This window comes from Olea europaea, unplaced genomic scaffold (assembly GCF_002742605.1).
Source record: "Olea europaea var. sylvestris unplaced genomic scaffold, O_europaea_v1 scaffold1883, whole genome shotgun sequence".
Taxonomy (NCBI): domain Eukaryota; kingdom Viridiplantae; phylum Streptophyta; class Magnoliopsida; order Lamiales; family Oleaceae; genus Olea; species Olea europaea.
In genome coordinates, this window is record NW_019236630.1 from 54,511 (window position 1) to 67,010 (window position 12,500).

At 48.0% G+C, this 12,500-nt stretch overlaps 1 protein-coding gene across 6 annotated transcripts; it reads left to right on the top strand.

Annotated features, from left to right (window-relative positions):
* Positions 1 to 205: 205 nt before the first annotated feature.
* Positions 206 to 5,049, top strand: LOC111378855. 6 transcript variants are annotated; one of them, XM_023002137.1, is made up of 4 exons: positions 206 to 360; positions 1,173 to 1,762; positions 3,509 to 4,591; positions 4,708 to 5,017. In XM_023002137.1, exons 2-3 carry the CDS (start codon positions 1,667 to 1,669, stop codon positions 4,589 to 4,591), a joined length of 1,179 nt encoding a protein of 392 aa, XP_022857905.1. In that variant the 5' UTR covers positions 206 to 360; positions 1,173 to 1,666; the 3' UTR covers positions 4,708 to 5,017. The 6 variants fall into 6 exon arrangements, with proteins under 6 accessions (XP_022857905.1, XP_022857903.1, XP_022857904.1 ...); XM_023002135.1 differs by having other exon boundaries at positions 210 to 360; positions 3,509 to 4,611; positions 4,708 to 5,049; XM_023002138.1 differs by having other exon boundaries at positions 211 to 360; positions 1,173 to 1,414; positions 3,487 to 4,611; positions 4,708 to 5,049.
* The last annotated feature ends 7,451 nt before the right edge of the window (positions 5,050 to 12,500 follow it).

Sequence of the window (12,500 nt, forward strand, 5' to 3'; positions counted from 1 at the left end):
AAAAAAAAACTTCTAAATATAATTTTGAATTGGAAACCTAAAAGTTGGTTGTAAATTCCACAAAAAATAAAGCCTTCCCCCAAAATAAAATAAAAATCGAACACAAATTATCTAGAGGGTAAAAAAATTCCACCATTTTCGAACCTCCATTTACAAAAAATAAAAAATTAAAGAATATTTTTTTTCACTTCTGTATTTAATTATTAATAATCTTTGTGAGTTGAAACCCCAACATAACTTTTCTCCATTTTCCAATCAACTTTCATCGGACGCTATCTTGTAAATTCCACCCAAAGTTCGTAGCAAATTCAATCAATCACTCAAATGACAAACGCCCGAACTCTCTAATTTCTCCTAATTGTAATTCTGAACCTTCGATTTCTTATTCTTGTGAGATTTTTTTGAAATAAATTATGCCCTAATTTGATTGTATGTTGGCTCGAGTTACTGCGGATTGTCGTGTGTGTGTACTTGGGCTTATGTATTCGTTGATGTATAGATTAAGGAGGGGTATTTTTGATCAATTAGGACGAGGATCGGGGAGGGGAATATCATTTGAAAGGGGATTTGGGGGTTCTTAGATTTTTTGAGGGATCTTTTACTTGCAAAGTTAAATTTTTGAAATTCACGGAAAAATCTTTTATTTCAAGTGTTTGTTGTATTTTTCGCCTATATTTCCCCTTTAATTATGAATCAAGATATTTTCTTTTTTGATTTTTACAGTCTTCTGGCTAAAGATATTTATTTTTAAAACTTGGTGAGTGTGCGATGGTTTAGCGGTGTGCTTTTTGATTCTATGCAATTTAATTTAAATACTTTCTAATAATTTGTTTGACTTTTACTAGGAAAGGCTTGTTTGGCTTATCATTTTTCTGATGATTTTGGATACTCTGGATTCTGCATTTCTGAATGTCAAAAGCATAAGAGGGTTTCTAATAATCTGTTGACAAGAGGCTTTTGTGGCAATTATGTTTATGTTGTTATTCAGTGTTAAAATGAAGCTTTTTAATGCTTCACTGTGTGATTTAATGTTGTTCTGTATTGGATTTTGGGTCCGCTTTGTGGCATCTGTTGTGTCTATGAGATTTGGTACACGGCCCCTTATTTTCTGTTTGATTATCGAGTCGGATGTTATGCAAATGACCATTTTCTGTTCCACAATACAACTGCAGGTTGTGGGACTCATTGATGACTGTTGCTCAAGAATTAATCAATACTTCTTTACTTGAGGCCCTATTACTTCGAGATTATAAGCGTTACTGAAATTTATTTATTAAATGCTGCTGATGGGTTGCCAGCCAATATGCTATAAAGTTGAGTAAAGATACTGTATTTTTTCATTTGCTAAGTCCGATCCAGTGTTATAGTGATTCAGACGTTGCCGTAAGGGAGAAAATCTCAGAATCCTTTTGTGGTGAGTTAAATACAATAGGTGATAATATTGTGTTGCTATAACCTTGATGTATTAAGATTGTTTGTTACCTGAATGCAGCTTTCTAGTTGTTTATGTTTATGTCATGAGATTGAATTGCCTTTCTTTTTGTGTGAATGTCATCAACACTCGTGTTACTATATCTGGGATAACTTTGTGGTTTGTCCAAGTGGCTGTTTAATATGCACTGCCAGCTTGGAATAGGGGAGTGAGAAGCAGTTGTGCATTCTTGTCATGTCCATTTACAGCGGATTGTGTTGGGGAATAATAACTGTTCCCTGTTGCACCAATAGATCTGGAAGTTACTGCATGACTTCTATTATGATCAAGGTAAGTCTGTCTGCAAATAAAAGCACGGTCTGTCTGCAAATAAAAGCACGGTCTTTTACATGCGTGGGGGGTGATGAAGAACTGGAAGACACGAGTGACTACGTATAAAATATTTGCTGAAGTTTTTTAAACATTTGCTCAGTTTTGTTGTTTGAAAAGCTTAGATCTTGGAGGATATCATCACAGATATAATTCTTGGAACATGAAATGATTCTTAGCAGTGAATTGGAACTTGTAATTCAAGTTGCAGTCATGGTTCTATTTCCTAATTGTAATGCCTGGTAAACTCATTTATATCTAATCAATTTTTTCTGGCTTGGCTAAGACGGATAGCCGAGCTATTTCCCCTTTCTTTATGTAATAGTTTGAATGCAGCAGTGGTGCTTGATTAGTGTGATGGAGAGACAAGGTGTTTGGCGTTACTTTCATCTCCATTCCTGACTTTCCTATAGGTCTTGGAATTGTGTAATCCTCTTTTACCACATTTGATTTTAAAAGCATTTCATGGTTTTGGATTTTTACATACATTGTCTCAATTAAATTGAGACAGCCTTTTCTTTCTTTATTTTCAAGGGGATAACAACTGGAGGCACAAAGGGCATTAAGAATTCCGAGGACTTTCTGTTGAGAATTAAAAAACTCTAATTCTATTCCACCAAGAGCGATTAAGAATACGCTAGATTTATAGAAGCTTGCCTTAATGTGAGACTATGTCATCTTTTTCTTCAGCTGCATTAATTCACCATGACGAAAAGTAGTTCACAAGAGAAAATCGCATGCCTATCTTCTCTAACCTCTCTCTCTTTGATGGTTATCAAATGCCTAATGATGACTTACTATTTATAAGATAAATTAGGGGAAAATCGAAATTTAGAAGGACTTAAATTCCTAAGATGAATTTTACATGAACACAAATTTCTAAATTGCCCTTAATGAAATATAAGTTTCTCCACAACTAGCTCCACGAAGTGGCAATAATTAGGCTTCATAACTTAACACTTTTTGGTTGATAAATTCACAAATACAAGTCTTTGATCTACAAACATGGGAAAAATTGGATTTCTTATGGTGGGACATTGGAATGGGGATAGTCACATATTGTAGCTGATTCGGAAAGAAGATATGAATGGTTCCATGAATTTAGCCCCTGTTTGATGGCCATTATGAAGAGATTTTTTTTTTGGGGGGGGGGGGGGGGGGGGGGATGGTGTTTTAAATAGTGATTTTTTTAAAGAATGTGCGGTTAAAAAGTAAGAAATTTTTTTGGGTTTATCTGCAAAATAAAGAATCAAACAATGGCTTCTTAAGAAATCTGTTCTGCTGGTAATCGCAGAATTGTAGTAATTGAGAGTGTGTTTCCTCGTTCCCTCGATTGTTGCTTCATACACTTAACACAGATAACTTGGCACTCTTTGTTTATATTCAAATTCAATGTTCAATTAATCTCTCTCTCTCTCTCTCTCTATGCATGCATGTGAGGGCCTGCACAAACAATCAGCAAATGCTCAACTTGTGAAGCAATGTGCTTTTCCCTTTTTGTAGGTGTTGGGTGGCATGATTGTCGTGATAATTTTTCAACTGTCTTTTTCTTCCAGTAGTTTTTTTTTTTTGAAATCTGACTGCAGATATAAATTTTTGTTATCATTTTATGTATTAATGTCTCTTTGATTTATTTTCTTTGCATTTTAGTGGAATGACTAGTTTGCTAATGATTTCAATAATAGTAACATATCACAGTTCACATAGATGGCCAGTAGGAAACGAAGCTTGTCAAATGATGCAGATGTTTCTGCTCTGTACAAGGAATTGGATGAAGCCTCATGTCCCATATGCATGGACCACCCACATAATGCTGTTCTTCTCATTTGCAGTTCCCATGATAAGGGATGTCGATCATACATATGTGACACTAGTTATCGGCATTCAAATTGCTTAGATCGATTCAGAAAGCTCAGAGAAGAAAACAAGGACATTTTGCACTCGAGAACTTCTGGTGACTTGACTGTGGAGACCGGGGAGGATACAAATCACATTCAGATTTTAAGTAACACTGCAGCAACCATGGGTCTGCCTGGGGGATCCGGGAGCACCCAAGATGAAAATTCTAACTTTGAAGAACAAGGAACATTATGGGGAAGGCTTGATCTTGGGGAAACTGACATGGAGAAATCAGAACCTATATCGAATTTGAGTTGCCCTTTATGTCGTGGGAGTGTTTTGGGCTGGAAAGTTGTAGAAGAGGCCAGGAAGTACCTCAACCTAAAGTCTCGGAGTTGCTCTCGTGAATCTTGCTCATTCCTTGGTAACTATAGGGAGTTACGCCGGCATGCTAGAAGAGTTCATCCAACTGTCCGTCCTGCTGATGTTGACCCAACAAGACAACAAGCTTGGCAGCGCTTTGAAGACCAAAGAGAATACAGTGATATTGTTAGTGCCATTCGCTCAGCCATTCCAGGTGCTGAAGTACTCGGCGACTATGTAATTGAGAATGGAGATAGGGTATCAGGTGAAAGGGAAAGAGGTGAAGGTGGCCGGTGGTTAAGCACCTTCTTCTTGTTTCAGATGATTAGCTCAATGGAACCAGGAGGGGAGCTAAGGGGTGGCAGGTCAAGAGCTTTTGCAAGGCATAGGCGCCCTACTGGAACCTTTTCTAGGCGCCGTTATTTGTGGGGTGAGAATTTATTGGGCCTCCAAGATGACGATGAGGATGATGATGGTGATGACGAACCGGACCCAAACATTTTAAGCAATGTTGATGAAGATGTTCCTCCAAATCCAAGACGACGTCGACGACTGACACGTGCTCGATCGCATGAAGACCAGCAATAGGTTGTTGGCAGAAGGATTTGGTAGCCCCCATCATTGTTTCTGTACATGAATTCATATTTTCTTAGATCAAAACAGCAGTTTTTGATATTCTCCAAAATGTTTTTGATGATGTGCAGGTTCCCTCTTGATAACGAGCATGTTAGACCAGTCAGGAATGAAGTTGCTGAAATCTCCAGAGACAGAATTTGATGGATTGGGGCGAATGGAGAGACAATCTAGGATTTGTTTGCAGGTTGTTCCTTCAATAGGAAGATGGTGAAAATAATTGCAGCTGGTCTGTTTAGTTTCTGTGGCTTATCCCCAGAAATATGTAAAAAATTGCTTTATCTTATGTTGGATGTCTGATCATTGTTAAGCCTTGTGAAATTCTATGTACTCTGTTTACATGTTATGTTGGATATTCAGTATTCACTGTTCAGCATCTTTCATTTTGATCCAATAGTAAGATATATACTCGATGAATGACTCCATGCAGATGCTTGAAATAGAAAGTACTCTGCACAATTGAACACTATCAATCTTCTCTGCACGATTGAAGTCGAAAGTGGCTTTTGGGATTAAGAAGTTATTTCAGGAACTGTTTGGATAATTTCTAAAAAATATTTTGTTGCCTTAAAAGGGAGTTTTTTTTAAAGGCAATTAGCTCGAGACAAGTTCCAGAGAAATAGCTTTTACATTTTGTTTATAGATATTCACATTTGAAAGATTTTTCTTTTTACATCATATAGCTAATTTTTTCTTGCGCAAAGGTTAGTCTGAACAATGTTTTATCAAAATTGATATCGATTCATCAACAATGATGGTGTTTGAGCTCAACTTTTATGAAAAAATACATTTTAAAATAGTGGGAAAAGTGTGATTGAAAAATGGGGAATTTTTTTTTTTATTTACGTGTAATATTATTTTAATGAATAATATATGATTGAAAAGAATAAACAAAAAAATGTATTTTGGACAGAATGAGAATCAAACAAGGAAAATATAAGAAAAATATTAAATACATTACCGTCCCGGACATGGCCTGCACACCGTGCTCCGAATTGCCTGAAAATCATTAAACTGTCCATGTTAATCATTACTCCGATCTCGAAGGTCAACGTAATAGGACCGAAATCCTATAATGTTATCCCATACTAATGTATTTAGAGCGTAGACTTGCTTTGAGCACTCTAATTTCTTCAAAGTAACAGCGTCGGAGGCACGACCCGACCAGTTAAGGCCAGGAGCGCATCGTCGGCAGAAGGGATGAGACGACCGGTGCACACCGTAGGCGGACCGGTCGACAGACGTGCTGCGTTGGCCACCTTAAAGTACAATTTTCATTGAGCGGCGGGTAGAATCCTTTGCAGACGACTTAAATACGCGACGGGGTATTGTAAGCGGCAAAGTAACCTTGCTGCCACGATCCGCTGAGATTCAGCCCTTTGTCGCTCCGATTCGTCCCTCCCCTTTCGTTCCTCCCAATCGACTATCCGGAAATGCACTGAGGCTAGAACACCTATGGTCATTGAAACAACTTTTCTTTTCAATGCCTAAGTGTGGAGGGACAAAAACCGATGTACAGCAAAGCGTAGCGTCCGAAGCAGTTACTAGCCTCTGTGCTAAAGTTCACGCAGTGGACATAAAATATGTGATGTTAAGTTTGGGTGCTTGATCAGTGGCCTCGGTGTGACTGTGATATGCCTTTGGGTACTTGTGATATGTCTTCGTGCTCCTGCATTGTACTTGAGTTGCTCCCATATTGTGCATGCGACGTCCATTAGTTGCGCGATGCTGAATTCGAATGCATGAGATGTCCCTTAACATGCCTGGCGTGCCTGCGATTAGCATCAGCATGAACTACCTGTTGCCTACGTGTGCCTGCGTCCTTCACATGGACTACACTCAGTGCTGCCTTCATGTGCCCGCATCCCGTCCCAGAAACTGCCTAGAAATGCCTGAAAATCAGGCTATGTCCTGGTAGCATCCTGGACATGGTCGACACACTGTGTCTTAGAAATGCCTGAAAATCGGGCTACGTCCCTACCGTGGTAAGGACGCGTCCAGGACATGGCCTGCACACCGTGCCCAGAATATCCTGAAAATGAAGCCGCGTCCCGAACATGGCCTGCACACCTTGCCCAGAAATGCCTGAAAATCAAGATGCATTCCTGCCGTGCCCAGGACGCATCCCAGACACAGCTTGCACACCGTGCCTAGAAATGCCTGAAAATGAGGCTGCGTCCCTGCCGTGGCCAGGACGCGTCCTAGACATGCCCTGCACACCGTGCCCAAAAATGCCTGAAAATGAGGCTGCGTCCCTGTCGTGGTCAGGACGGGTCCTGGACATAGCCTTCACACCATGCCCAGAATTGCCTAAAAATCAGGCTGCGTCTTTGTAGTGGCTAGAACGCGTCCCGGACCTGGCCTGCACACCTTGCCCAGAAACTGCCCAAAATTGCCTGAAAATCAGGCTGCGTCCCTGCAGTGGCCAAGACGCGTCCCGAACACGGGCAGCACACCGTGCCCAGAATTGCCTGAAAATCAGGATGCGTTCCTGCCGTGGCCAGGACGCATCCCAGACATGGCCTGCACACCGTGCCCAGAAATGCCTGAAAATGAGGTTGCGTCCCTGCCGCGGCCAGGACGCGTCCCGGACATGGCCAGCACACGGTGCCCAGAATTGCTTGAAAATCAGGCTGCGTCCCTGCAGTGGCCAAGACGCGTCCCGAACACGGGCAGCACACCGTGCCCAGAATTGCCTGAAAATCAGGATGCGTTCCTGCCGTGGCCAGGACGCATCCCAGACATGGCCTGCACACCGTGCCCAGAAATGCCTGAAAATGAGGTTGCGTCCCTGCCGCGGCCAGGACGCGTCCCGGACATGGCCAGCACACGGTGCCCAGAATTGCTTGAAAATCAGGCTGCGTCCCTGCAGTGGCCAAGACGCGTCCCGAACACGGGCAGCACACCGTGCCCAGAATTGCCTGAAAATCAGGATGCGTTCCTGCCGTGGCCAGGACGCATCCCAGACATGGCCTGCACACCGTGCCCAGAAATGCCTGAAAATGAGGTCGCGTCCCTGCCGTGGCCAGGACGGGTCCCGGACATAGCCTTCACACCATGCCCAAAATTGCCTGAAAATCAGGCTGCGTTCCTGCCGTGGCCAAGACGAGTCCCAGACCTGACCTGCACACCGTGCCCAGAAACTGCACAAAATTGCCTGAAAATCAGGATGCGTCCCTGCAGTGGCCAGGACGTGTTCGGGACATGGTCAGTACACCGTGCCCAGAATTGCCTAAAAATCAAGCTGCGTCCCTACAGTGGCCAGGACGCATCCTTACAGTGGCCAAGACGCGTCCCTGACATGGCCAGCACACCGTGCACAGAATTGCCTGAAAATGAGGCTGCGTCCCTGCCGTGGCCCGGACGCGTCTCGGACATGGTCTACACACCGTGCCCAGAATTGCCTGAAAATCAGGCCGCGTCCCTACAGTTGCCGGGACATGTCCGGGACATGGGCAGCATATCGTGCCCAGAATTACCAGAAAATCAGGCTGCGTCCCTATAGTGGCCAATACGTATCCTTGCAGTGGCCAGGACGCGTCCCTGACTTGGCTAGCACATCGTGCACAGAATTGCCTGAAAATGAGGCTGCGTCCCTGCCATGGCCAGGACGCGTCCCGGACACGGCCTGCACACCGTGCCCTGAATTGCCTGAAAATCAGGCTGCGTCCATGCCGCGGCAAGGACGCTTCCCGAACATGGCCTGCACACCGTGCCCAAAAATGCCTGAAAATGAGGCTGTGTCCTTGCCGTGGCCATGACGCTTCCTGGACGTGGCCTACACACCGTGCCCAGAAATGCCTGAAAATGAGGCTGCGTCCCCGCCGTGGTCAGGACGCGTCCCATACATGGCCTGCACATCGTGCCCAGAAATGCCTGAAAATGAGGCTGCGTCCCTACCGTGGCCAGGACGCGTCCCCGACATGGCCTGCGCACCATGCCCAGAAATGCCTGAAAATGAGGCTGCGTCCCTACCGTAGTCAGGACGCGTCCCGGACATGGCCTGCACATCGTGCCTAGAATTGCCTGAAAATCAGGCTGCATCCCTGACATGGCCAGAACGCGTCCCGGACATGGCCTGCACACCGTGCCCAGAAACTTCCCAAAATTGCCTGAAAATCAGACTGCGTCCCCGCAGTGGTCAGGATGCGTCCCGGACATGGCCTGCACACTGTGCCTAGAAATTGCCAATAATTGCCTGAAAATCAGGTTGCGTCCCTGCAGTGGCTAGGACGTGTCCCGGACATAGCCTGCACACCATGCCCAGAAATGCCTGAAAATGGGGACGCGTCTCAGACATAGCCTGCACACCGTGCCCAGAAATGCCTGAAAATGAGGCTGCGTCCCTACCGTAGCCAGGACGTGTCCCAGACATGACCTGCACACCGTGCCCAGAATTGCCTGAAAATCAGGCTGCGTCCCTGTAGTGGCCAAGACGCTTCCCGGATATGGCCTGCACACCGTGCCCAGAATTGCCTGAAAATCAGGCTGCGTCCCTGTAGTGGCCAAGACGCTTCCCGGATATGGCCTGCACATCGTGCCCAGAATTGCTTGAAAATCAGGCTGTGTCCCTGCAGTGGCCAGGACGTGTCCCGGACATGGTCTGCACACCGTGCCCAAAAACAGTCAAAAATTGCCTGAAAATCAAGCTGTGTCCCCGTAGTGGCCAGGACGCGTCCCCAACATTGTCTACACACCGTGCTCAGAAACTGCCAATAATTGATTGAAAATCAGCCTGCGTCCCTGCGGTGACAAGGACACGTCCTGGACATGGCCTGCACACCGTGCCCAGAAATGCCTGAAAATGAGTCTGCGTCCTTACTGTGGTCAGGACGCGTCCTGGACATAGCCTGCACACCGTGCCCAGAAATGCTTGAAAATGAGGCTGCGTCCCTGCGGTGGCCAGGACGCGTCCCGGACGTGGCCTGCACACCGTGCCCAGAAACTGTCCAAAATTGCCTGAAAATCAGGCTGCATCCCTGCAGTGGTCATGACGCGTCCCGGACATGGGCAGCACACCGTGCCCAGAATTGCTTGATAATCAGGCTGCGTCCCTGCAGTGGCCAGGACGCGTCCTTGACTTGGCCAGCACACCGTGCACAGAATTGTCTGAAAATGAGGCTGCGTCCCTGCCGTGGCCAGGGCGCGTCCCGAACATGGCCTGCACACCGTGCCCAGAATTGCCTGAAATCAGGCTGCGTCCCTGCTGCGACCAGGACGCATCCCGGACATGGCCTGCACACCGTGTCCAGAAATGCCTGAAAATGAGGCTGCGTCCCTGCCATGGCGAGGATGCGTCCCAGACATGACCTGCACATCGTGCCCAGAAATGCCTGAAAATGAGGCTGCGTCCCTGCCGTGGCCAGGACGCGTCCCGGACATGGTCTGCACACCGTGCCCAGAATTGCCTGAAAATCTGGCTGCGACCCTGCTGTGGCCAAGATGCGTCACGGACATAGCCTGCACACCATGCTTAGAAACTACCTAAAATTGCCTGAAAATCCGGCTGCGTCCCTGCGATAGCCAGGACGCGTCCCGGACATGGCCAGCACACCGTGCCCAGAATTGCCTGAAAATCAGGCTGCGTCCTTACAGTGGCCAGGACGCGTCCCTGACATGGCCAGCACACCGTGCCCAGAATTGCCTGAAAATGAGACTGCATCCCTGTCGCGGCCAGGACGCGTCCCGGACATGGCCTGCACACCGTGCCCAAAATTGCCTGAAAATCAGGCTGCGTCCCAGCAGTGGCCAGGACGCGTCCCGGACATGGCCTGCACGACGTGCCCAGAGAAGCCTGAAAAGCAGGCTGTGTCCTTGCCTCGACTAGGACGCGTCCCGGACATGGCCTGCACTCCGTGCCCAGAAATGTCTGAAAATAAGCCTCGNATCAGGCTGCATCCCTGCAGTGGCCATGACGCATCCCGGACATGGGCAGCACACTGTGCCCAGAATTGCTTGATAATCAGGCTACGTCCCTGCAGTGGCCAGGACACGTCCTTGCAGTGGCCAGGACGCGTCCCTGACTTGGCCAGCACACCGTGCACAAAATTGTCTGAAAATGAGGCTGCGTCCCTGCCGTGGCCAGGGCGCGTCCCGGACATAGCCTGCACACCGTGCCCAAAATTGCTTGAAATCAGGCTGCGTCCCTGCCGCGACCAGGACGCATCCTGGACATGGCCTGCACACCGTGTCCAGAAATGCCTGAAAATGAGGCTGCGTCCCTGCCGTGGCCAGGACGCGTGCCGGACATGACCTGCACACCGTGCCCAGAAATGCCTGAAAATGAGGCTGCGTCCCTACCGTGGCCAGGACGCGTGCCGGACATGACCTGCACACCGTGCCCAGAAATGCCTGAAAATGAGGCTGCGTCCCTACCGTGGCCAGGACGCGTCCCGGACATGGTCTGTACACCATGCCCAGAATTGCCTGAAAATCTGGCTGCGTCCCTGCAGTGGCCAGGACGCGTCACGGACATAGCCTACACACCATGCCCAGAAAATTGCCTAAAATTGCCTGAAAATCCGACTGCGTCCCTGCGATAGCCAGGACGCGTCCCGGACATGGCCAGCACACCGTGCCTAGAATTGCCTGAAAATTAGGCTGCATCCTTACAGTGGCCAGGACGCGTCCCTGACATGGCCAGCACACCGTGCCCAGAATTGCCTGAAAATGAGACTGCGTCCCTGCCGTGGCCAGGACGCGTCCTGGTCATGACCTGCACACCGTGCCCAAAATTGCCTGAAAATCAGGCTGCGTCCCTGCAGTGGCCAGGACGCGTCCCGGACATAGCCTGCACGCCGTGCCCAGAGAAGCCTGACAATCAGGCTGTGTCCTTGCCTCGACTAGGACGCGTCCCGGACATGGCCTGCACTCCGTGCCCAGAAATGTCTGAAAATAAGCCTCGCGATATTTTATCGATGGATGGTTGTCGGGAACCTAAAATGATCGCTCAATAGAAGTTTATCGTTCGAATTTACTACATTTCGAGTTGTTTCCACCACATTTCACCTTCCTCCCGCCCGCGCCCAAGGTTTTGCGGCGACCTCCGCGCCCTCCTACTCATCGGGGTCTGGCGCTTGCCCCGAGGGCCGGGTATAGGTTGCGCGCTTCAGCGCCATCCATTTTCGGGGCTAGTTAATTCGGCAGGTGAGTTGTTACACACTCCTTAGCGGATTTCGACTTCCATGACTACCGTCCTGCTGTCTTAATCGACCAACACCCGTTGTGGGATCTAGGTTAGCGCGCAGTTGGGCACCGTAACCCGGCTTTCGGTTCATCCCGCATCGCCAGTTCTCCTTACCAAAAATGGCCCACTTGGAGCTCTCGATTCCGTGGCGCGGCTCAACGAAGCTGCTGTGCCGTCCTACCTATTTAAAGTTTGAGAATAGGTCGAGGGCATTGCGCCCCCGATGCCTCTAATCATTGGCTTTACCCGATAGAAGTGCCCAGAAATGCCTGAAAATGAGGCTGCGTCCCTGCGGTGGCCAGGACGCGTCCCAGACGTGGCCTGCACACCGTGCCCAGAAACTGTCCAAAATTGCCTGAAAATCAGGCTGCATCCCTGCAGTGGCCATGACGCATCCCGGACATGGGCAGCACACTGTGCCCAGAATTGCTTGATAATCAGGCTGCGTCCCTGCAGTGGCCAGGACACGTCCCTGACTTGGCCAGCACACCGTGCACAGAATTGTCTGAAAATGAGGCTGCGTCCCTGCCGTGGCCAGGGCGCGTCCCGGACATGGCCTGCACACCGTGCCCAAAATTGCTTGAAATCAGGCTGCGTCCCTGCCGCGACCAGGACGCATCCCGGACATGGCCTGCACACCGTGTCCAGAAATGCCTGAAAATGAGGCTGCGTCCCTGC